This window comes from Bufo gargarizans, chromosome 6 (genome assembly GCF_014858855.1).
Source record: "Bufo gargarizans isolate SCDJY-AF-19 chromosome 6, ASM1485885v1, whole genome shotgun sequence".
NCBI lineage: Eukaryota > Metazoa > Chordata > Amphibia > Anura > Bufonidae > Bufo > Bufo gargarizans.
In genome coordinates, this window is record NC_058085.1 from 93,395,107 (window position 1) to 93,422,543 (window position 27,437).

The 27,437-nt window shown below is 41.3% G+C and overlaps 1 protein-coding gene across 3 annotated transcripts in view; it reads right to left on the reverse strand.

Moving 5' to 3' along the window:
* The window catches only part of TOX2 (TOX high mobility group box family member 2), a 119,108-nt gene that overhangs the window by 15,649 nt on the left and 76,022 nt on the right, over positions 1-27,437 (reverse strand). For all 3 annotated transcript variants that reach the window (XM_044297558.1, XM_044297557.1, XM_044297559.1), the window contains one exon: positions 24,202-24,447. In XM_044297558.1, coding sequence (XP_044153493.1) covers positions 24,202-24,447 — 246 coding nt within the window. The remainder of the gene's footprint in view (positions 1-24,201; positions 24,448-27,437) is intronic.

Here is a 27,437-nt window from a genome sequence, read left to right on the forward strand (position 1 = left end):
AACCAATGGGCTCCAGCTATGACCAGCTGCACTGGTCTCCTCTTCTCCTTGATGACCCATCAATCACAGTAATTGACACATAAGAAAATTCTAGAGTCTCTAGACAAATACATTAACCGATTTAAATGACGGAACAAAAAGGGAATACTCTGATCATGAGGATGGGAAGTATATTTTGTCTTATATATTTGCATAAAATAATAGCGTACCCACACATACACAGCCTGTAAGTGCCAATGTCTTCATATATCCACCTGGTGTTTACAGAAAACAATGAAATTCATGAGCTTGGCCTTAACACTGTGTAATATAATCTGTATGGTCATTGCAATTCTTCTGGAGCACTATTTGCAAAATGGATCAATAAGGAGAAATCCAGTGAGAAAATGTAATGCTATTACAAGAATAGAATTAGACCTTGGGTGTGTGTGTGTGCGTGTGGATAGACAGATAGATAGATAGAATAAATAGATACATAGATAGAGGTGAGATAAATAGATAGATAGATAGACAAAAGATAGATAGATTAGATAGTGTAAGAAGGTACCTCGAATCATTGTGGATTATAGGTACATGTTCCTGGCCTCAGTGGAGTAAGAGCCGGTTTTTATGTGTCAACAGCAGTTGCTGTTTAACACCTTGATACTTAGCATGGCTGTAATAGCTAATACGGGACGGCTCTTACTGGGAGTAGTCAAAGTGCTGGGTGGGTGACAACTCCCCACGTTCCAAGCTGGGTTTTGGCAGGCATAAAAACCAGCCAGCACTGCCAGGTGGAGAGGATTACCTCTGTCTGACAGTGGAGCTCAGGAGGTCTGTGTGCTGGGATCTGAGGCCTGTGCTGGGCTGGAGAGCGGAGACCCGTGTGTCAGGGGAACAGGCCGCCTAAAGCCTGTATTTGAACTTTCTGAGGCAGAACTGCCACTAAGGTGACTTTTGTTTTATTAACTTGCCATTGGGTGTGAAGTAACACCAACACTGCAAAAGTGATAAACACTGCATAAACACTGAAGTTTGAATTACAAACTTGTACTTTGCCTCTGTACTGCGCCCGCTTATCCTAAATACCAGAGTGAATCCCCACAATAGATTGATAAATAGATACATAAATAGAGATGAGATAGATAGACAGAAGATAGATAGATTAGATATATTGATAAATAGATACATAGATAGAGATGAGATAGATAGATAGATAGCGGAGCTGAATTTGATCTCTTATAAACTCAGTCGTTCTACAATGGCAAAACTAGCTATGCTACATCTATATTTATTCACACATAACTAATACATCACAATCTTTTTAGTCAATTTATTTTCTTTCATTCAATGAATAAAATGTGTAGCAGGCCATATTTAGACAGGTATTTCTACAGTGATCTATGTTTGGTTCAGGAGAATCATGGATGGTCCCAGTGATCTGGTTGTAGTATAAGTGCTGGAATAAGACCACATAAATGTGTCTGACACTAATTTAACTTATTTGAGAAGCACCACCCTTATGTAGATTGTAGCAAGCTATGTAAGAAGAATCAGTACAAGCCTATAAAACACATTACAGAGATTAAAGGGGTTGTGCAACATATATATTAATGACCTATCCTGACGATAGGTCATTAATATATACTACTGCACAGACCTTTTAAAGAGGAGCCCTATAACAACAGTGGGCCAGGGGACCATACACGTGTGTTAATATTTGTGTGTATGTACATCTATGTATATACTGTATATGTGTGTTTATAATGCACTACAGCCACATACATGTACAGTATATCTCACTATTAGTGATGAGCGGCAGGGGCAATATTCGAATTCGTGATATTTTGCAAAAAATGGTAGAATATTCGTCATATATTCGCGAATTCGAGATTATTTTCTTGATTGCGAAAAATCAGCAATGTAATATTCGCATAATGCACGCAAAATACAGGCGTGGGTCACTGTTGCTAAATTTTTCAAGCTGCTAGAAGTTTCCTGAGACTGGAGAAAATGGTTGGCATGGTAGAACATTACAATAGCTTTATATGCAGATAGAGTGCTCCAATATATTCGCGATTGCGAAATCGGCCCCAATGATGCAAATATTTAGGTGCAATACGTGCAACTTCACATTTTAACAGGTCTGACTACTTATTACTGATTGGTGCACTAAGTATTGTTGTGAACTTGTGACATCAAAGCACTATGTATGTATGTATGTAACATACATACATAAATACATACATACAGCACTATGTATGTAGCATGTATGTATGGACAGCAGAACCTATCAAATACACTATATCACTATCTAACCTACACTGACTATCTACCACTAGCTATCTGTATTATATATATATAAGCTACCTAACTATCTAATGTAATGACACAGGAAAGCAGAGAGTATAGCAATAACACTGCTGTCTCTCTTAGATCTGCTAAATACTGCATACAAGGGCTGCTGGGGAGGTTCCTATATAGTAAGGGGTAGGCAACTTTCCTATTGGTTGCTAGGGATGTTGCTAAGCTCAGACAAAGACATTGCAGCCTTCTCATTGGCCCACAAGCAAGAAGGGAGGTTACTGATGAAAAAAAAAAATCTAGAATATAAAAAATTACGAATATATAGCACTATATTCTAAATATTCGCGATTAATATTCACTATTCGAATATTCACGCCCCCCAACACTACTCGCTATGTCCAAAGGCCAACAGATCTTCAGCACAGCAGAACCCAGTGTATAAGCCAGTAGATATGACATTCAATACATACATAGCCAGCCACCCTTCCACTATAGCAGTATATGCCGTACATTCAGAATTGAACATGACATTTCCCCCCCGAAGGTCATAGGGCCTTCCGTGATAATGAGTGCTACCTATAATAGTGAATTCCACATATCGTCCCCCCCAAGTAGTGATAGCTACATTGCTCCCATAACAGTGAATGCTATAGTGAGGAACATGACAATACTCCATTTCCCAGGGTCCAGAGAACAGTCTTGCTTCCTGCCATGGCTATGACATAACTACATGTGCGCAGTCCATATGATGACATTTCCAATTTTTCTGAGCAGCCAATGACTCCAGCAGATCTGCCAGCTCCTTGGCACTGACCTAAAGTGAAGTGGAAAGTTATTGTCACTCTTTACCACTCATCAAGTTAGGTATTTTCTCCTGGGCTTCAGGAGTCCTAACATCAAGGAAGCTTCTGGAGCCCTTAGGCACTGGGCTGGTCATTTGAGTCATTTCTCTGACCCTCAGGCCTAAGGGTTAGGGGTATATTACAGTAATTGCTTATATACTTTTTTTTTTGCATGCAGTTATATACATTTAATGTATGGCATTGCCTAAGAGGACAGTAGGCAGGGTTTAGACAATGCAGTTTATGATACATAATTTCTACCAAAAGGAGCCAGTCCTAAATAAAGTTTTAGTGTAAAATTGGATAAATTATTATAAAATAGCATAAGGATGCCTGAAACATGGCCTTAGAAATGTCTCCATTAGCTGCACTAGAAAAGTGTAGAAGACAAATTAAGGAGATAAGCGAGAGGTCATGAGGACTATGTGAAGAAGTTTCATCTGTAGAATGGAATAATGGATGATTTCTTAGGTTAAGAAACATTTTCAATGGTATCGTTATAGGTTGATGGAGCACATGCATTGATCATTGAGGTTCTAGAGCTACTGAATGAGTTGAATAACCCTGGAAGAAGTCCCCTTCAGTCAGAGCATCAACCTCCATTCTCTGTTCCTCCTGACGTTCCTCTTTGCCTTCCTTTGAGCAGAAACATGACTTAGAAGTTGCTGATTAAGTACTTTCAGCCTAGCACGATGTGGGTTGATTGCTTGTGCTGTCACCATTTGACCACCAGGCTTATTAAAGTATAAGGAAAAGCCCACTTTCATTGAAGTCACTCCTGTCTCGCCAAGAACAATCTGTATTCTCCCCGGGAAATATTCAAGCCTAATTGCCTGACGCGGTAACCACTGCAAATTTGGCAGCCTTTCAAACACACGCAGAGTGATATTTTAATTACCCTATTAATATATACACACTGTTTTGTACAGTCAACCTCTCCAATGGCGTCAGACAAATGCTTTACTTAATGAACTGACTCATTAGAAAAGAACTTTCAGGTTCTTTTTACCAGCTTCTACTATACTGTGTCTGCCAAAGGCTCCTCCTGAAGCAGTTGTTCCCAGCTCCAGTATAATGAGCCTTCATGTTTATTTAGCAGCTGCAAGACGAGATATTTCACCCTGAATTCTCAGATTTACTGGTGTTAAAATCAGATAGGATCTGAAGGACTCTTGATAGGGATCTCAAAGAGGTATTCCCTTCTTTCTATATCATTAGGATATTTCATAACATAATGTGATTATAGGGGTCTGGCCTATCTCTTCAGCTTGTCAGCGATCCTTACCACCCGCCAAGCAGGGAACTGCAAAACAGGCCTACTCAAGTGACTGGGGCTGTGTTGGGGTTCCCTGCACAATGGTTGGCTGGGAGCGCTGCTGTTCAAGAAAAATATATAAGGGAACCGCAACATCCAACCACTGTTAGACCCAGCAGTCATACCCCACCACCTCGGTGGTAAAAAAAAAAGTGTTTTCAAAAATTAATAAAATAATAAAATTAATCAAGTAAAAAAAGAAAAAAAAAGTGATGAAATATCCTAGTAATATTATGGAAAAATCCCTTTACAGATATTACTGGTGCTTGAAGCATACATGTGCTCTGATAGGTCATATTAGGAGTAAAGGTAAAACATGGGTTTTCATTTTGACTCATGTATGCGCCTGTACTCTGGACCCGTGTTGGATCAACACAGCACAACATTAAGAGATGGCTATAGGTCCTTACTGTACATCTACCTCTAATTAGTTATGGAGTTGGCATGTTCCGTTGTCTTCTCTATTACAGAGACATCTTCCTCACAAAGACACCATATACAGTAAACAGATGACCCTCAGGTCCATCGTATGGATCCACACAGTGGTTTGCATCAAGGTATTGGTATTTATATTACTTGTTTATAAGCACTTTTAGGACTTAACCAGTTAACTTAACCATACTATGGTGTGGGCTTTAGAAACCTGGACCGCCCACTGTAAGTATACTGCAGGTGGTACTTAAAGGGGTTCTCTGGGAATGATTTAAAATGGTGGACAGCAACCTGTCCTAGAATGTGAGTAGGACTGGTTGCCTCTCCACTTATAGAGCTTCCTAGGGGGTTGAGGGAACAGGGCCTCACTACACTACTCTACAATAGACGGTAATGATGTCATCCTGCCTATGATATGACATCATGGCTGAGCAGCCTGACAGAAAAACTCACCAATATATAGTATATGCAAGAGCCAGAGCCTAGTGTGCAGTGAGACCCTGCTCCCTAAACCCCCTAGGCAGCTCTGCAAGTGGTGGTAACCAGTCCTGCTCACATTCTAGGACAGGCTGCTCTCTGCTATTTAAAATCATTCCCCGAGAACCCCTTTAAGGACCACCTGCAGTATACTTACAGTAGGCAGTCCAGGTCTCTAACCCACACCATAGAATATGTATAGTGCGTGATTTAGCCGACTACCTGATCAATTGGACAGCTGAATGTTGGGTCCCCCACAGTGAAAGACTGTCAGGAAGCCTGGAGAGAAGACAGAATCTGTTTTAATCACTTTTGTCTTCTCTGTCCTTGCATGCACAGTGCTGTCTCTATTTGTCCTGGTGATCGTGTGACTGGTCACAGGATTTTGGGGATTACATTGCTAGGAGCCTTCTGCTGGATCTAACTAGACCCATCACAGCACTAATAGTAACTATTGTCACTGCATCTGGTTAGGTTTTCCATATGCAGTCCCCATTACAGTGGAAAATGATAATGCAAAAACCAAAAAAATATAATTATAAGATCTTTTCTAACCTTCAAGGGACAGAGTATAAAAAAAAAGCTCCCCACATAAATTATTCTCGTACCATTAGCCAAGACCCAATTACCCGACATTGGACATGTAATATACTGTGTCAACATTTACTCTAGGCAATGATGAACTCAAATCGAAAGTCTATTTTAGAGTAATATATTATTACCAGAAAAAAATAGCTTATGTGTAAAAAAGCATATTTTTCATATTTGTTTCAATTTAGAAGCCTAAAGTGTAAAAATGAAAAAGCTTAAAGTATGTGTATCAAAACAATATGAAAAAGAATCGGAAATTATTCCTTTCAAAAACACAGAAAAAATCATGTTCCTAGCCCAATAAATAAAACAGCTACTGATGCATGTGAAAAACAGCTAAATTGTGTCTGGTCCTAAAAACCAAATTACCCTCATCCTGAACCGGTTAAATAGATCATCTACTGAATGGTTGACCACGATGAAATTGAGCTTAGTGTGACATTCCCATAACTTGGTCTTTCCTTTCTTACCCTGTCATGATGGTCCACGTACTGAATGTTAAATTCTCTTAATTACGCATGGTATGAGAGCAGAGAATCTGTTCCAATAGTCTGATTACTCTATGTAATTACAAATTATTATTGGCCATGAACAGTTATCTCATAATGACCTTAGTGATTCTCTTTATGCATCGTCCTCCATTGGATACTGTATTACAAAGGTAGTTGACCGAGAAGCTTTACTTCAAAGGCAGAGTATATATGTAAGGCCCCATTCACAAAACCGTACTTTTCTTCTGCATCTTGGATGCAGACCTATTCATTTCAATGGGGCCACAAAAGATGCGGAAAGCACATTGTGTGCTGTATGAATCCTTATGTCTATTCTGTGGCCCCACAAAAACCAAAACAAAAAACAAAACATGTCCTATTCTTGTCCATAGGAATTTGTTCCACAGTGTGGGACCTGCAGAAGGGGAAAATGCGGGATGCACACGGTCGGTGTCCATGTTTTGGATTTGCGGTTTGCGGTTGTGTGAACGGACCCTAATGTTGTACTATGTGGAGAAACTATGATGGCACAATTTCTGCCTATAGCTCTGTGGTGTGCATGGGACCTAAGATATCAAGTGAAGGTTTTGACGCATCTTTTTTTTAGCCAAGACTAGTAGTAGATAGAAAAAGAGAGTAGAATGTAGAAGGGAAGGGGTTTTCTACAGCTTTCAGTTTCAGTGCATTTGCAGACTAACTGCAAGCTCTCTGCTTTACACTGAATCAATCAGGGAGCTGCTCTGACGGCTGTAGCCCTCTGAGCTCCTGACAGCTCATAAACGGTCATGTAAGCTAAATTCTAAATCCAACTGATAAGAATAGTAATAACTAATCAGTTTGAAAAATTCTTATCAAATTGAAACTTGGAAATTTTGAGCACTTAATAGCAATGTAATAATGAAAAAAAAAGCAAAACGTGATGAAACCATCCTAATCTTCCTCTGTCAATTCTGAAGTCAGTTAATCTAATGATTTCCTATTTCCTTTTTTTAATCACAATGTTAAAGCGGATAATCATTCATCCCCTTATAAATAATATATGCCGTTTTATTTGCTCATGAGTTCTTAGGAATATTAAGAGAACTGACAGCATTTTGCATGGCAATAAAACCTTCATTGCCTTTTGCTAAATTATGCAATTAACTTGCACCTCGTTGCTTGTGTTTTATTATTTGCTTTCTTTATAACTATAGTCATTTACAATGCACGGTGGATGTGTTATTAATAAGTCACCTACGTATTCCATAAATGTATTATCACAGGGTTCCAACCAGTGCCAGCCATAAAATATGATAAAACAGCACATAAACTCTGCTTATGGAAAATGTTTCAATATTAAAATACATTTTCAAAAATGAAATTTAAAGTGGAATTATTGATATTCACCATCTGGGACTGTAAGGGTTATTGGCAGAGGGGAGAATATTCATCTTGTTGAGGGTGAGCTGTATATATGAAGCCTGTCAGTGTGTTCACTAGAAAGTTATAAATGGTCCTTACTACTCGGGGCCTTCATGCAAATCCAAACAAATGCAAATTTTCTCCATAATGAAACATATTGAATAAATATTGTAATAAGATTCCTCAGGAAAATGCAAAATTTATGGCAGAAATGTGATATTTCCAAGCACGGAGAGTCCCACTGCCATTAACTCCTAGGATGCGAGAAAGTCTTCGAAAGGGTAAATAACTGATTATTAAAAATTTGCTGAGAATTTTTGGATTTTTTTTTTCTGTTTTCACGTTGATCCCAGTTTCAACCCTTTTATATGGACCCTGAACACATAATGGATGAAAGGGAGAAAATATAAATGTATATGTATTTTTTCTCCTCCTGACCTCCCCCCTCATTTATCATCATGTATGTGTGAAACCTCTTTCCCTAGAGATGATAAAAGAATTGAAATTTTTTTTTTCTCTTATCGGTCATCTATTTTCCAAGCTCAAGCCATTACTCTCTTCCCCATGGTTGCCGGGCAACAAGAAATATTAATAGTTGCCTTTATTAGCTTAGCTGTAGCAGGCTCGGGCTCCGGGATGAGAAAATTGGAAACATAAACGTGTTACATAAATCTCTCAACCTTTCAGGCTCAGCGTTAGTCTCTGTTTTCATAATGATTTATGGAAGCAATGGTTCATTTATGAGAAAAAGGAGTGTGAAATAAGAAAATGGAACATTACCCCCAAAAGACTGTTTGAAAATAAATAATTGTGGCTGAGCAGTTAGATATGTGGAGAAACATCTCAGGGTCTTTTTTTATTTTCAAGGTGGTTTTGAAAAATGTAACAGAATAGTAATTCCCCCCCCCCCCTTTTTTTTCTCATCAAATCTACCAGTTTATGACCATATTACAGGGTCAGTTAAACGTGAGTTAATGGTGACCCTAGGTTTAACGGGGTGAAGTGCTTGTCTGATGTCCAAATAAAGTGCCCTTATGGTCCGGAGACGTTTCATAGATATCAGAGTCAACCCTTGTGTGGGATGTAAAGGCAATGACACGTTAAATGTGTTGGACCTCAGCGACCGTAAATAAGCTTTTATTGGCAAAAGTTATGGTGCTATCCATGAATGACATGTACAGATAAAAGGTTCAGCTCCGTAAAAAGTGACCTTACAAAAGTGACGAGATAATGTGACAATATGGAGGGGGTCAGGGCAATGACATACTTGGGTGTAGATAAAACATGACCCACATTGGGGGATCATCTAAAGTGACCCTCTGGTTCAAGGAAAAAACATCACATTAACTGAGGACAGTCTTGGACTAGAGTTCCTTGGACCTACCAAAGAAATTATTCTAGAGGCTCAACCCCTTTGTCATCCATGATCTAGTCTAGGTTTTCAGTCACAGAAATATTAGATGATTGGCTCCAAAAACAGCTCCAAATGTGTGCCTTTGTGGTATTAGAGATGGGGCCCATTGGAGGATCCTTTAGCCCTCTGGGGGCCAGTCCAACCCAGACTGAGGAACAAACAGAACACTTACCTTTCTTTTCACCTTTTCAGTTGCAGGTCCACCAATTTCCAGGCTCCTTCAGTTGCACCACTTCTCAGACTACCTGATGCCTACAGTGCATGTGTTAGCCCACATCACTTCCTTCCGCCCTCAGATTGACCAGCACTGCTCACATGGGCAGTGTGGGCCAATCCAATTACAGGGCTGGACAAGTAGGAAGTGTCCTGGACTACCAAAGCACAGTGTGCATCGGGTAGTCTAAGAAGCGGTGTGGCCATATAGGAGGAATATAGGAATGAGTAGAGCTGTAGCTAAAAAGATATAAAGGAGGACACTAGTAAGTGTTCTGTTTGTTCTCCAGTTATGGTTATTTTTTTTCTTTATTCTTATTTATATGGAAAATAGTGTAACAATACAGGGCCAAATGAATCTCTTGGCCATAGACCAAATCTCTTGGCTGCCAAAATCTCCTCTCTGCCACTGGCAGACTGCACATGCTCTCCTGAATTCAACTGCTGCGGTCTGAATCTCACCTCCTAAGCCCCTGCTCCATATTTTAATCAGAGACAACTGGAGAAGGAGACAGAAAATGGCAGCTATTGATGGCCACCACAAAGAGACAGCTTTTGGAGCAACATATTGTGCTGCACTGTGGTATATGGTTCTGATGGGGCAGTATTTTCCCCACATTCTGTCAATTAGGACCCCACTACAATAAGGGGGCCACTTTTATTTTGTTTTGTCAGGGCCACTTTATATTCCCAGTCCGCCCCTGGGGATATTTAATAAAAATCATTTCCTCATCGTCTTCAGGCAGCACACAGCAGAATATGCTGCGGTATTGTCTCCATCTAAAATTCCGGAACACTTGCCATTGAAATGCATTAATGCCGGATCCGACAGCAAGTGTTTCGGCAAAACGGATCCGGTTTTCCGGTATGCGCATACGCAAACCTTTAAGAATGCAAAAAATATATATAAATACCGGATCAGTTTTTCCGGATGACACCGGATAGACGGATCGGTGTTTCAATGCATTTGTTAGACGGATCCGCATCCGGATTGGTCTACAAATGCTATCCGTTTGCACACAGATTTCCGGATCCAGCAGGCAGTTCTGGTGACAGAACTGCCTGCCGGATCTTCACAACACAAGTGTGAAAGTAACCTTAGGTGTAGCTAGAATATAAGCAAGCTCTATTGCACTTGATTTATTACAGGAAGTCCTGCAAAGTAACCACTGCAGTCTGAATGAGTGCACTCTCCACAAGCCATTTACCTAATTTATAACAGACTGCTTACTGATATTGGTTAAAAAAAAATTTGCCCAGAATTCAGGAGCAAGCGACTAATTTCTGTTGAATTGGCTGTCCTTGTAAGGCAGTATTTCCCAATCTCGTCCTCGAGGAACCTGGTGTTTCTATAGAGAACATACACATGCAAATTATTGATTTAAAATAAAATCAATAATACAAAAAGTTAAAAGACCATTCCCCGAAAAGTATCACTATGGAATGGATAGGACATTTTAAATTAAGTATTTTTGCACTATACATGCAATAAAAATATTGTTCAGTTTTTTATGTACATTGTATTACCTCTCTGGCAGCGCCCCCTGCTGTTTATCCTTCTGGTCCATCTTCTCCTCTATTCAGAGGTGGACTAACCAGTAGCTTCCCCGCTCTCATGGCCAATGTAGTGATCTCATAGAGAAGCAGGTGAAGCAGTCCAAGCACCTTTCATTCATTCATCTCTACTTCGTAATTTATAGAAATAAATAGCTAGACAGTGGAGAAGGAAATTACTATGTGTATCTCTAAGGCATATGTGAGGAATTATTTTTTATACGGGGAGGAAGGGGTTAAGAAAAGCTAATTGCAATTCATCCTGGGAGATGCAGGTGCTTAATTATCTCATGTGCGTTGCTTCCCACCCACAAAAAGGGAAGAAAAGGTCCTCCGAGGATAAGTGAGCAAAAAATAGTTTTACATTTGTAAGATAATGCCTTTAAGGAATATGTAGGGATCACTTCATTGGGAAAATGTTCTCAGCAGTTGAGTGGTTATGAAGGGAACCTGACATGAACTCAAGAGGGCAGCATAAAGTAATGACAACCCCGCTGATTTCATTGGTCTGTCACTCATCGACTATCCGACTATCGTACAACTGATTTCCATATCTCTGTACAGCATTAAACCAAAGTTTTGAATGAAGCGACTTCGGATCTTCACTTTGCTAATCCCTAATAATGAGCTAATGCCACAGCTCGTCCCCATACTGAATCATTGTTTGCCGGCAGCAGATCGTGATTAGATGTCACGATCTGCCGCCGGCAAATGACGATTTTTAAGCATGCGGGTAATCGGTGGCAGTATTACACAGCCAGATCAATGCTAACGAGTATTCCTACAGCTATGATCTTAAATGGCTTGTCTCACTTCAGCAACTGGCATTAATCATGTAGATAAAGTCAATACAAGGCACTTACTAATGTACTGTGATTGTCCATATTGCTTCCTTTGCTGGCTGCATTCATTTTTCCATCACATTATACACTGCTCATTTCCATGGTTATGGCCACCCTACAATCTATCAGTGGTGGTCGTGCTTGCACACTACAGGAAAAAGCACCGGCCTCAATGGTGGCTGTATCCACGCTTGCACACATAGGCTAGCACTTTTTCCTATAGTGTGCAAGCACGGCCACCACTGCTGGATTGCAGAGTGGTCATAACCATGGAAACGTGCTGTGTGTAATGTGATGGAAAAATGAATCCAGCCAGAAAGGGAAGCAATATGGACAATCACAATACATAAGTAAGTGCCTTGTAGTAACTTTCTCTACATGTTATATGCTGAAGTGAGAAAAGCCTTTTAACAATATGCTTAATTTCATGCTCCTATGCTCTCCTTTGCCCTGTGCTGAATCACGCAGGGCAAAGGCATTTTGTGGAGTTCCGGTGACAAACCGGTCTCTCCGTCAGGCTGCCAGGCGGAGGCTTCCGCCCAGCAGTGAGCCCGTTGACATCACTGGCACTGATGGGGGGGGGGGGGGCTTTAGCGCTGCCCTAGCCTGTAAAACGGCTACGGCACCGCTAAAGCCCGCCCATCAGAGCCGTTGACGTCACCGAACACACTGACGGGCGGAAGCCTCCGCCCTGCAGTGTGTTATAGTAAATAAAGAGCCCTTGCCCTGAACAATCCTGCGCAGGGCAAGGGAGAGCATTGGAGCATGAATTGCTTCGATTCTCAAGCCGAGGGGGTGAGATTATGGGTATGTCTGGGTTTAGCTCTGATCCCGAACAACCCCTTTAAGCCGGACTCTTCCCTGGCAGCACGTGACTCTTCTTCTCCAGGATGTGCTGCCATTGTTATACAGTAAGTCCTCGGAAAACACTTTACAATAGCAGATAAGTGACAGACCTCTGAAATCGGTGTCAGTGAGGGCAGCATATAGTAAGTCGGGGACAGATTCCCACCTTTGGGGACATGGGTTCTAATCTGACCAGCATGACACCTATATAGAGTTTGTATGCGCCCCGTATATTTACATGATGGGGGTAGTGGTGTTTCATCAAGCATTAGAAAAACATAGCTATATTTTAGGTCAAATAGTTTCTAAATAATAAATCAACCTTCACATGTACGTATGTTTAACATGTGAGGATGCCATAGAGAAGGAAGCTACACTGTCAGCCCCACTGAGAAATACAGCCTCTGTGCATAGCTCTGTATAATATGTTGAGCCCATATACAATAGCCTAATAATAATAATAATAAAGTTCTGTAATCCTATTCATATATAAGCCAAGGCAAATAATTAGAAACAATAGAAAACAGACATATATAAAATTCCTTGCACACTTCCATTGCAATCTAGCAGCTTAGACTCCATCCTTTGTATCTGTCTCTATGGTCTATCATTAGGTGGATTTTACAGCAGAGTAACTGCTACCATTGTATCGGTGGGGGAGGGGAGGCATGCGCTCGTCGTTTTGTTTCCATGGTAAAATACATTATATCAACTGTGACCCTTCTTTTTTTTTTTTTTTTGATGCAAAAGATATAATATATATAAAATTTGCATCCTGAGCTTTCTTCTGAACGGGTAAAATGCTGACACAACCTGAAACTAGCGGCAGAAGGATGACACCTCTTTTACGTCCTGTATTCTTTTCATTGCCCATAAATTTAATTTGACATAAACAGGAAGAATGCTTATCGCGTCCAAGAAAATGACAAGAAAGCTGTAAAGCTGGATGAACGGTCAATTATTAGATTCGTCAACTAATTTTTACAATTTTTTGGTGTCCACTTTTGGCCTCAAATATTTGTGTGGGGGGTGGAAAGAACATGGCACCTGATTAGTGAGTTGGGCAACTTTGATGAAAAAAATCTGTGATAACATGGCAGCAAATGGCTCTATAAAAGAAATCTATAGGCACGCCATGTAATGCCGTTTGGCGCCACCATATGGCCCAATATTAGGAAGGCATTTCCCCTTAGAAGCAATGCTTTTTGGAGATAATGTCTCTTTAATAACAGTATCTGATGGAATATGATACAGGGGTACAATGTCGTTCCATAGACTTTTAAGGGTGCCATATTATGGCCTCCTACCGAAGTGACTGGCTCAGCATTGACCACTGGGTGGTCAGAAGAATTGACGTTGGCCAAGAGTCATAGGATGGAACATGTGGAAGAGACCTAAACACCAAGCCCTTTTGTCCTGGATAGCATAGCAGGCACGATATGGGGGTCTCATTTAGATTTTTGCTAGGGGAACCCCTCCCTTCTGTGTTTATCATTGCTGTATGCAACTTGGATCCTGTATGTAGCCATAATCTTCACACTCGGGAACTGTGCTTTATGGCGTGTGATCTCAGAACGTGCTGCAATTTTCCATACTCAAATGCAATTTCCAGTGCTCCATAAGTACTACAAAGCAAAAGTCATCATCCATCTACATTAGATCAAAGTGTACGCTCATCAAACAGCCCAGATACAAGGCAGATTATTGGGGGTGGCAAGCTCAGAAATGGAGCTGGGCTACCATTCACTAAAAGACCCTCCCCATGACAACAACCCCACGAGAAACCTAAAATTACCCAGTATAATTTAGCACTACATGGTAGTATTATTTGGAAATTGAATGACAGTTTTATACGGAAACTATATGGTAATAGTGTGTGGGCCTTTTAGGAGATGTTGGCTTTGTATAAGGAGGAAGCCATATACTGACACTATATGGTGGTATTATTTTTTTTACTATGAGATAGGTGAAAGAAACCCTACTATACTTTTTGCCCAGGGTGTTATTTAGTTTTATAAAACAATACCTGACCAGTTTTGAACATTTCCAGAAGTTCTAAAAGTCACTACACTTGGACTATTCCTATTCCCAATAGCGTACCTTCAAGGAGGTTTAGCTATGGGGCCCTATGAGATCTGACTATTCCTATAGATTCATATAAATATTAACTATGGGGCTCGTACAATAGAATTGCATGCACCTAAGTCCATAGCACTATATGGGTATCATTTGGTGTTTTTATGGACGAGTGACCTATAAATAGACAGTGCTCCATATATATTATGCACAAATACTCATATGCATCACAAATATACAATATACAATAAAAAAGAACATAATGGAAAATAACATGGTGTTTGCAAGAATATATTAAAGTGAATATAAATCAGATCACTACATAAAACATCGCTCAGGAAACAATGGCGAGCCGATTAGCCTTACTTCCTTTTTTATTTAATTAGATTACTTTACACATTCACCACAAAAAAAGCACTAAAATTACATTTTGTTCGGAAAACTTGCAGCAATATGTATTGTGTAAAAGATGATTTTGGTAATGCCCAGCAAGCATTTCTCAAGACTTTGCTATAATTAGGCCACCGGGGGCAGTGTTTTATTATATCTATGGAGATCTTGCTGAAGCTCAGCAGCAATGAGGAGACCATTATTCTTTATTGAAGGCCGGTGCGTAGTGATATTAATCTGTAACAAGTATAGCCCCTACTCAATATTCTCGAAACAATAATATAATGCCAAAGAATTTATATATTTTTTTAAATCTGGTGACCCTGCAAGTGATCACGGTTAACCTCAATTAAGATATCATAAGATTACAGGAACTCTCATACCATTGACCTTCCAGTGATACCCATTTCCTCCATGATGAAAGTCACAACAGACCAAGAATATAATGAAATGACGTCTACATTACAATAAATGTTTCTGGTTGACTATGTGAGTGACATTGGTGACTTTGTGAAGACGTTCATTCGGCAAAGCTATTATTGGGATATTGCTCACTAAATTATATCTATTGCCAGATACCAAACCTCCTCGAGGAGCCATCTTATCTGTGTTCAGCTAAAGAAAGCTAAAATCTTAAAAGGTAGGCTTACTACCACAAATGTGAAGTACAGGCAGGTTCAACCTTTACTTTCCCCCCTTTATCTCTTATATAGGCATGAATAATGTGGAATTCAGTCACTTTACGTCTTTGTATAATTTGCTTGCTCCAGTTCATAAAAAATAAAACACTTTTTCCTTATAATCTTAATTACAAATGTCCTGTTTTAAAGGGATTGTCCAGTGGGTTTATATCGATTACCTGTTCTCAGGACAAGTCATCAATATCAGATTGGCGGGGGTCCGATCCCCCGAACCCTCACCAATCAGCTGTTTGGAGAGGAGGCGGCTCTCCTGTGAACACTGCTTCCTCCTCAAGATGACTCTGCGTGTCGAGCATGTCAATTGAGTGGGATCAGCATGTGTAATTACACTGCAAGTCAGCACCTCCTCTTCAGGCAGTAAGTCGGGGTGTCAGGAATCAATATAAACGCTCTGTACAACTTCTTTAAAGGGAACCTGTCACCGGGATTTTGGGTATAGAGCTGAGGACATGGGTTCCTAGATCGCCGCTAGCACATCCGCAATACCCAGTCCCCATAGCTCTGTTTGCTTTGATTGTGTAAAAAAACCGATTTAATACATATGCAAATTAACCTGAGATGAGTCCTGTCCCTGACTCATCTCACGTACAGGACTCATTTCAGGTTAATTTGCATATGTATCAAATCGTTTTTTTACACAATAAAAGCACACAGAGCTATGGGGACTGGGTATTGCGGATGTGCTAGCGGCCATCTAGCAACCCATGTCCTCAGCTCTGTACACAAAATCCCGGTGACAGGTTCCCTTTAAGTCTACAGCTCCTAGACCTATGTGTCTCCATGATAGCAGACCAGACACAAACTCTCTATATAGTGACTTTAAGTTAGAAAGATGTAAGGTAGTATGTCTGTAGGATCAGACTACACAGGGTTTATTTGTTGTCTGTTACCATGGAGACAAATAGGTCAGCATACAAGCTGTACATGTAGAGTTTTCCTTCTAGCTCCCTCTAGTGGACTGTAAGGTTTTTGGGCCTTTCAGCATTGAAGTTGATCCCTTAACATACACCATAAATATGGAAGACTTGATTCTAGTTATTAAATGTATTTGAGGAGCACTTGAAGTATAAAGGTTGATCGACCAAGATCTATGGGATATCCTGACCATACCTAAATAATCTGCTCCTAAGACCTTTGTCACTTTGCTGCCCGAATTTGCACCGTATAGTCAATGCAAAGTATGATATCGCTAATGCACCATGGTCAAAGTCCTGATTATAAGACTCGAGATGTACACATCTCCTCATGAAAGAAAAAACGTGTCTATTAAAGTCAATGGCAATAATCCTATTTTAGGAATGACTGAGCTTTAACAGTCATATTGAGCCCTCTTTAACCTTAGTTCACCAATGGCCTCGCAAGGGCTGATAATTTACTTTCAAGTGCACATCAGTGAAAGCACCACATCTAAATAAAACAGAATCCCTCATTACCTACAGTAAAGATGCCGGCATTAATCTGGTTCTAAAATGCGCAGAATCGAGCGTAATGTAATTCACAATTCTCTTTCATGTCACTTTACTGATTCATGTTCAAATATTTGTCTCCAGGGTAAAAATGGTCAGGAGCAGTAACAAAAATAATTTCAAAATACGCTTCAGATGCACATAGACCCAGCCTCCGAAAAAACCCTTTAAAAGCGCATTTCTGTGCATTAACCTAGAGGATGTGGGAATTCATTTTAATCTTTATTGGATGGGGTTTGATGGTAAACGAAACAGTTCTCATCTCTGCTAACTCTGATTTATAGCAGCCACCAGCTCCATTTGTAAAACCAAGCAATAAAACAGAAAAATAGACCGTTTTCCAAGGCCCGCTGGAAGAATAAATGATTTCCAAGTCCAAGAAGCTGTTTAATAAATCCTAATTCCCTCTCCCATCCTGATTACCTTCCCCTGGCTGTATTTTATAGGCTGATTTACACATAGACCATTTCTACCCATGAATGGGAAAGAAAATGATCATTATCAGAAAATAGGGTCAAATACAGTAGTAACGGGAGGAGAATTGGCTGTAATGTCAGGTCCTAAAGATAACGATCTTTAGCATACAAATTCCTTTATTGAGGCATCTCAGGCATCATATCAGAAAGTCAGTGGTCCTGGGTGATCTCTTCATAAAGGTCATATTGGATTCTTCTCCCGCTTGTGGGTACTTACTGTATGTTACATTTTAGGTTGTTGCTATGGTCGAATAAGTGGCCAGACATGAAGGGATATCAAACATGGCTTTATCCACTCTTCTTACTCTGCATGACTAGAAAAGTGCAATTTACACTTTGAAAGTTGTGCTACAAGGATCTGGTGGTCATCATTGTCATTAGGACAATCTTGACTGTCAGCTAGGAGAAAATTTCTTCACGTTGGGCATGAGCATCAACTGTTGCCTAGTCAACCTCACGGTCCAAAACTGAAATTTTGGTGCCCCCCATTTATCCCTTGCTGCCTCCATTCATTCATTCTGGTTACCTGTTGAATAACTTTCAATGTGACCTTCACCTTCTAAGACACACCTTTCTTGCACTGTCCTAGGATGGACTCAGTGCCTATGTCATCTCACAGACCTTGGAGGCCATCTTAAAAGAACTGTGGGAGAAGAACAGGAACATACGAATGGAAGCAGCATTGTAAGAATGGAGGGCACCAGTTATGCTGACTAGGCATCTGTCATATACAGTCAATTTTGGATTTGGACTGGAGGGTCTCTTTAATGTTACTGTTTAATTTACATATTATTTTGGGACATAGGAGCCAAAGAGATAATTAGGTCTGTAACTTGAGATCCCCAGCAAGCAGTTGATTTCAAATAACAAACCAGACATGGCAACCATTTGGATCTATGGCCGTTCATGTAATATATGGAAGGCCTGAGTCAGCTACAGCATGGGACCCCTCTCTATGACAATCAGACACTCTAATAGGACATAAGGACAGGGGTTGTATGATGTAATTTCTTCTTGATCTCTTCCACTTAACTAAAGAGTAAATCATTGCAGTCCTGGTTTCCTATTTCAGGCAGAGCAATGGGGGAGGGCTTCTTCTACAACTAGTTGCCTAACAGGCAAACACAGGTTCATTACAAGGAGGGAATTCATGATGACTGATCTCTCGAGACAGATATGGAAGAATATATATTCAGGACGATGACTTAGGGGTTAGCACTGGTCCCTTGCAGTGCTGGAGTCCTAGGTTCAAATCTGACCAAGGACAACATCTGCATAGGATTTGTATGTTTCAAGTGCTGTGGAATATATCAGTGCTATTTAGGTGAATAAAATAAATGTTTCTCAAACTTTTGATTTCAAAATGCAACAAAATCACTGTCTCCTGTTTTCTTAACATGACCCAAAGCAAAGTACAGCACTCAGCGTACTCATCGGATATTCTTGGGAGGGTTTGTAGTAAATTATAGAAATTGAAACAAGGTTTTAATAAAAATGAATTTATAGATAAATAACATTGCAGATGGTAACCATTTTAAAAATGACTTTTTGTGTAAATGTACGCTGCGGCTCTGGATACACTAGTAATGTTATTAGCCATAGAGAGTTGCAGTCGGGGCTGTAATGCAGACGTCTCTTTTATATTCTCATCTTCTAGCCGGCCTTTGAATTCAATTAAAGCAATGGGAAAAAAAAAATAATAAACAGGCATTTTCTAAATGGAAACTTGTGATGCAAAGAGGCTAGGGAGAATCATGCAAATTCATAACATGCGATCTGTCCTGCAAAGCTTGATTTGCCAAACATGCCCCATCAGACATTAGGTCCATTCTCTCTTTCAATCACCAATCAGCAGAGAACACTCATACATATGCATCAAAGACAATTACACTCTCAGACTGAGGACACTGCCGCTCGTGAAAATCAGCTAGAAGAATAAACATTTTCTTCTTTAGTTTATTTTTTGCCCTTTTCTCCTTTCTTTTCCTTTTCACTACATTTTGGTTCTTCAGTTGTCCTACAAACCCTTAGAAAAGATATTCTTGGTTTATCCATTGAGCTCTTAAGAATTCATAAACAATTTATGCAATTAATTAGCTTCAGTACATAAATAGTAAGGTTGGATGAAAACAAAAGCCCAATAAGGTCAACCTTTTATATGTTCACTTAGAGGAAGGCAAAGTCCAATCCTTGCGAGAAATTCTCAATATTTGACGTTTTGACCCTGGCTTTTTGTTCAATAACTTTATGAATAATAATAATAATGATAATAATTAAAGGAGTTTATAAAACGTACTTTTTTTTAAACCATATTAAAGGGAGTTCAATATGGATGTCCTATCCACAGGTTAGGTCATTAGTATCTGATCAGTGGGGATGCAACCCCCGGCATGCCCCAATGAGTTGTTTAAAGAGGCTGCAGCTTTCCGATGAGCACTGTGGCCACCTCACAGTATTGCAGCTCAGACCCATTCAATTAAATAGGACTGAGCTGCTCATAGGCCATATCACAGATAAGCGTTGTGTCACTGGCCTAGAAAGAGGTTGTAGCCCCCACCAAAGCACCACCACCTCTTCAAACAGTTGATCGGCAGGGATGCCAAAAGTTAGACCTTCACAGATGAGATATTGATCACCTATTCTGAGCATAGATCATCAATATTTTACTCCAAGAAAACCTCTTTAAGGAATTTTGAGTAGAGAACTATAGGAACTAGTGAGAACAATGTAATGCTCCATGTAATCTGTGGTGGTGCTTCAGTAGGACAGCCTGTGATTGATTACGTTATTGTTAGGGGACCCTATATCTACTTAACAGATTACCATATTTCCCACACTATAAGACACTTTTTTTGTTCCAAAGGTTTATTGTGTCTTATAAAGTGAAGATTGCCTTCAATGCACTGCAGTCAGTGGCAGATCCTAATATGAGCATTTCAGGTGGTCGTCCCGGCCTGATGCCAAAGAGGGACCCATAGCCACCCAAGCCGCCACCACACTGTGCATTTATTTAATCTACATGGAGCGGAGCTGCTGTCCCTGCTACTCACTACAGGCTGTTATGCTATGGCAGGCCTCGTCACTACACTGCAATCTGAGACCAGGAGTGTGGAGGAAAGGAAAGCCGAAGAAGAGGGGTCACCTGAGAGCCTCTCCTCTTCCGCTCCTAGCAAATATGCCTTGGACCTACCATTGCCTAGCTACAGCCTGCACTGACTCTGTCCTGACATCTGGCCCGCCCCTCTCGCTCAATCCAGATACAGAAGTTCTCAGGCTGGCGGGTACAGATGCTCTGAGGCGGAAAACACAGGTTTGTCCTAATTTGTGTGACAACTATACTGCCTAGTAGCAGTTTTCCACATTTTTTAAGCAGACCTGTCAACTCTCCTGATATGTCTGTTTTAGCATTGAAACAATCCCTGGCCACAACACTCATCTAAGAGAAGCTTCTGTTGGGTGCACATCTCTTTTTAGGTCCCACTCCACCCTTGGAACCATATATCACTCATAACAACAACTTCAGATGACACACCGACACCAACTTTGCATTTTAAATATGTGTATCTTTATTTTAATCAGCCATATGAGGTGCAGTAGTCAGAAACATCAGCAGGGTTTTGGGCCTACATTTGAAATGACCCTTTTTCAAGCTAGTACCTGTGCTTCTCATGGTGTGTGGCCGCCATGTTCTTATGTCTGTTTTAGTAACTTTTCACAAAACTCTGTATATTGCCGTTTCTCTGTTATCTTCCTAGAAATATATGAATAAATTGACAACTGGGTGTTACCATTCTCCTTTTCAAAGTAATATGTCTGTACACAGAATGGAACTGTTAGCTTAGATTAGTGAGTGCCAGAATGTGTAGGGGCACCCCCCCAACTTGTCACAGCTGTAACAGCGGCTGCTGTATGCCCCTGTTCCCCCGCTTATCGCCGTGGTCCCGGGCGCCGCGCTCGATGGTGACCTGTGGTTGGTGCTTCCCATTTCACCACTGCGGTCCTGGGCCTTGTGTCTGTAGGTGGTATTGCTTTTTAGGATTCCGCTCCACAGCTTCCACTCAGCCATGGACACAGCATGAGTTCGGCTGGTTTGATTTTACACTGCTCTAAGGGCAGAGCGCATCACTCCCTGGGCTGTGTGGGTTAGGTCAGGTGACCTCACTGACTAACCCTTGCTCTCCTGCAGGTATTTAAGTGGCTCAGCCCTCTTCCCTCAGTGTCAAGGTCCTTGAGTTTGATGGTTCCTGATACTCTCGTGTGCTCCTGAATTATACTTTGTTCCTGGACTCTGCTTATCGTCTGATCTCTGCCTGCTTGCCTTGTCTCTCCTGTTGCCGACCCGGATTGCCTGACCTGTACCTGTGCCGCCTGCCCTGACCTATTGCCTGTCTGACTACTCCTCTGCCTCATCCCTCAGTACTGCACTGTTGCTCCTGGTAACGACCCCACCTGCCTGACTACGCGTGTAACTTCTGGTAACTACCCAGGTATCTCCTGGTCTGCCTGGACCAGCTGCCACTGACTCAGGGATTGCTCTGGATTAGCCCCTGGCAACTACCCTAATGGCTCAAGTCTATCCTCACCATCTGAGGCTCTAGTGAAAACCAGCTAGTTGCTTAGTCACGCCCCTCCAGAGTATAGCCATTCAGTGGCACTGATCCGTGACAACAGCCATTTGTCAATGTATTCATAAATATTGAAATGGAATAACAGAAAAACGGCACAGCATATAGTTATGGGCAAAGTTTCTCCAGAATTGTTATATTATGGGGAATACAATAATTCACTAAGAAATTTCATGAAAGGTAATATTTCCTCTTAAATTAAAGTCCACCAGATGGTGCTACACAAGATATCTTAGGTAGAGAAGGTAGAGGAGAGTGTTTTTCATGGTAAATATCAATTCTGCCATCTCTACCTGAATGAAGTTGTATTATGTTTGGTTCTGAGCCATAAGAGGCAGTGCATGACAAAGGTATACTCTTTTTGGTGTTTTGTGAATCCATGTGTCATTGCAGAACCCTTCTAATTATAAATGACAAACCTGAGATTTAGCAGGTCGAGATATATTTTTATGTGACTTTCCAAAAAGAAGTCCTACAGTTCTTTGCTAGCTTATGGTTAAAGGGGTTGTCCGAGTGTTCAATTCAGATTCAATATCTGATTGGTAGGGGTCTGACCTCCCACACCCCGCTGATGAGCTGTTTGAAGAGACTGCAGGCTCCGTGAGTGCCTCTTTATAAGACAGTGAGGTTAGTAAGCTGAGCTCAGTGAGCTGCAATGCCAAGCATATCTGCTATCCAATGGACGGCACTGTGCACAGTAAGCTGCGAGGAGGCCACGGTGCTAACCAGAGTGCCACAGCCTCTTCAGCTGATCACAAGGGTGACATACCCCCACCAAGGGATAGGTCTTCAGTATTAAACACAGGGACAAGTCCTTTAAAATAGAATAAACAGACAAACCTTGTAATAATGTACACAGAAGTTTATCATCACAGAAGTTATCATGAATCGATATTGCCTTAATAAAAGGTAATACAACAGTGCTCTTTGTACAGTGATATATTGGTAGGTTTGTAGGTCCTATACGACCTTTTACAAAGGGCCCTATTATAGAGCCATACAATGCCTATGGAAATTGATGGGCCCATACTGTACCTACATAGCTATCCAGTATAAAGTTGTGCCTTGTTTCATCGAATGTCCATTTTATAAATAATCAATTCTTTAAGGGGAGAGCCCTATAGCATGATTCCATACTGAGGGAGGGACCATATGGTGGCACAAGGAGAGCCTACGGCTCTTTACTGGGGAACTGTAGGGACTCTGGGGAACATTTTTCAAAACTGATGTAAAGGAAAACTGGCTTATTTGTACATATCAACCAATCAGATTTCACCTTATATTTTTCAGAGCTCCCTTTGAAAATGAAAGGTGGAATCTGATTGGTTGCTCTGGACAACTAAGACAGTTTTTCTTAACACCAGTTTTATAAATTTTACCCTCAGTGCGTGCTGTAAGGCTCCATACGCCTGACTTTACCATGTATGCAATGCTTAATAGTAACATAAGAGGAAACCTGTTGCCAGATTCCATACTTCTTAGTTCTTCCTCGTGTTTTTGTAAAGTAGGGGTAGACATTGTTGATTTTTAGGGCATAACATATCTCCTCCTGCTTTTTCAACTACCTGTCCATAACCTGTGCATGAGCTAGAAAGCATTGAGACCCATGACACATTCACTTTCAGAATTATACAGATTGCCTATATTTAAAAAAAAGTTATATATTGTGTTATATGGAGCAACCTTAAAAGGAAATAACATTTACAAATGCAACAGAATAGTCTATGCCAGCAGGTTTATAAAGAGTAGGTCTCTAGACTTACTGTAGGGAGCTGAGAAGAAAGGAGATGCCCATCTTGGCTGAGCATGCTGGAAACCATGATTGCAGGTAGGTCCATGTTCTGATAGGAGTAAGCTGGTATCAAGCTGTTTGGAGGAAGGCTGTGACACAGTGAATGATATCCAGGTTCATGGTCGACCAAGTGCATGAGGGAATGATCCGGCAAATTTGGTGGAGTGATAGGAGGGATCTCATAGTCTTCGTTGTTTTCATTTTGACCATTATAATTCTGAAATTGAATAAACCATTCTTCTATTAATACTCCATAATACCAAGCAAAACATCCTTCTGTAAATATCTCTTAAAGGGATTTCTAACCAATGACATTGATCGATCAAAGTGATACGTTATCTATATCTGATCAGTTTGGTTTAATTACCTGGACCTCCAATGAAGTGGATGACACTGTGTTATAGCTCCTACACCTCAATTGGTCGGACGGTGTACTATAACTGAAGAGATCAATACTCTTTTTTCACCCCTTTGCTCTTGGGGTGTCTACCTTCTCTACTTGATTAAACCCCCTTAACTGATAGAGTGCTGACATATTTCACATTGCTGTACATGGATCATTTTCACATTAGTCTAGGCATCACCAACTAACTTATCCTGTATAATTAAAGTGGTTTTGCGAGATTTTTTTAACTGATGACTAAAAAATTTGATTCGGCCAAATTTATTCACGGCAAATTGAAATAAAAAATGGCTATTTCCGGGCTGCATAGAGCCTTTATATGGGTGTAGAACACTGTGCCTTGCAGTAACACACATAGGGAGTGTGCTGGGGTTGTGAAATAATACTGTCAGTCAGTATGACATGCAGATGACAGGCGTCACTGCACACTTCATTTATTTTGGCAGTCACGGGGCCAAAACCGACCAAGTAACTCAAGTATTAACTCAGCCTTACAGGTCGATGTTAGTGTAAAGAAGAAGCGCACTCCCTTTACATCGTCGTTAGCTGATTCCACATAGATGTCTACAGAACCTGTTCTATTAAATGCTTATACAAGTAGAGCCCCCCGACAGAGTGGAGAGTGTGTCAGCAGTAAGTTTGTGTTGACGTCACTGATTAATTTTCCCTCCCTCTGATCCGTCAGAACAATAACCCACAAAAAACGGATCCTGTCTGTGGAGCACAAGCCTTCACTCTGTCACCATTTGGCCAGTAATCCATCAGTATTGCTAATTCCCAAAAAAAGAAAAACAGGAGTGGAACTAAAACAGAAATGACACGTGAATGGAATATTTACATGTCTTCTGTGTTTTGTACCCACTCCTGCTTTTGGCTAACAAATCATAAGCCAATTCTGATGGGACCATACAGGCCTTACAGCTGCTACACAGACAGGATCCGTTGTACGTCTCATTTTTCCTTCCTTCTGACAGATCAGAAGAAAAGTCAAATAAATAATGATGTCAGCCAGGCCGAAAGGCAAAATAGTGTCCAAGTTATGAAGTGGGGAGGGTGGGAACAGCATGAGAAGTCCACAGAGTGGCCCAAACACAGAGTCTGGAGTTGGCAGCAGTATGAGGAGGCAACCGAGTGACACAATGACAGTCTGTAGATGGAAGCAGTATGATGAGGCCAGCGAGTGGCAAGGTGACATAGTGTGGATATGGCAGCAGCATGTGGAGACCACAGAGTGGAAAGGTGACGTAGTGTGGAGATGGCTGCAGCAGGAGGAGACCACAGAGTGGCAAGGTGACATAGTGTGCAGATGGCAGCAGCAGCAGGATCCCATAAAGTGGCAAGGTGACATAGTGTGGAGATGGTGGCAGTGGCATGAGGAGACCACAGAGTGGCAAAGTGACATATTGTGGAGATGGCAGCAGCAGGAGGAGACCACAGAGTAGCAAGGTGACATAGTGTGGAGATGCAGCAGGAGGAGACCACAGCATGACAAGGTGACATAGTTTGGAAATAGGAGTGGCAGCAGCAGCATGAGGAGACCACAGAGTGACAAGTTGACATAGTGTGGAGATGGCAGCAGCAGCATCATGAGGATACCATACAGTGACAAGGTGACATAGTGTGGAGATGGCAGCAGCAGGAGGTGACCCCATAGTGGCAAGGTGACATAGTTTGGAGATGGCAGCAGCAGCTACATCAGGAGACCTGAATGTGACCCGGTAACAGAGTGGGGCGGTGGGTGGCAATACCAGTACCCGCTGATGAAGGTGGGTGAAATAAGGAGCTCTTGGCATCAGATGTGTGGAATCGGGTGGGTTTCAGCATCAAAGTAGTAGCTGAGGCAGGTAGTCAGAAGAAAACGGTCTCTTGTATCAAAGTGTTGGTGTGGCACCATGGATGATGTAGTCTTATGCATCAGGAATTGGTTGTTGGATCCTGGCTGATCCACGCCTGATTCATCTTGACAAAGGTCAGTCTCTCCACATTTTGGGTGCAGAGGCGAGTTCACCTTGGGGTAACTATGGCCCCTGCCGCACTAAACACCTGCTCTGATGCCGCACTACTGGCCGGGCAGGAGAGCCTTTCCAGGGCAAACTCTGCTAGTTGTGGCCACAGTAGTCCAGCGGATCTTCAATGTGGGGTGGCAGGGTGCTGTATAAGTATGCCACCACCTGCTGGTTCAGGTCCTGCTCCAGATCTAGCTGTTGCTGCTGCTGGTGAGTATTTTCTTCACTATGCGGGTGAATAAAGCTACTCATCAGCGACTCTAGACTCAGGCTGCTGCTGATAGAGCTGGTACTTCTCCTGCCACTGCACCCCTCCCCAGCAGCCATGGCAGTGGAACGTGAGCGCATAGGGCCATCCCCGGTAAGACCTGCGAGAGGATGGACGATGGGGTTGATAGGCAGCGGCCAACTGACTACATAGGATGATTCTGTAGTAGTTTAGTTTGTTCTCCCTCTCAGTGGGTCTGTGAAGGTTCTCATTTATCCAGGTCATGGTATATATCTGTAAAGAATAAATCAAGGCAACTGGACGTACTTTAGATTTCTTGAAAACGTTTCACTCGTTCTTCCAACGAGCTTTCTCAATTCAATTGAGAAAGCTCGTTGGAAGAACGAGTGAAACGTTTTCAAGAAATCTACAGTAAGTCCAGTTGCCTTGATTTATTCTTTACAGATATACTCCCTCTCAGTGGATGTAAAAAAGGCCCCTATTCTGGACTAGTAGCGAGGGTCCAACAAGGTGGAGAGCCAGAAGTCATCCCTCTGCCGAATGGTGACAAATCTCTCCTCATCACTACT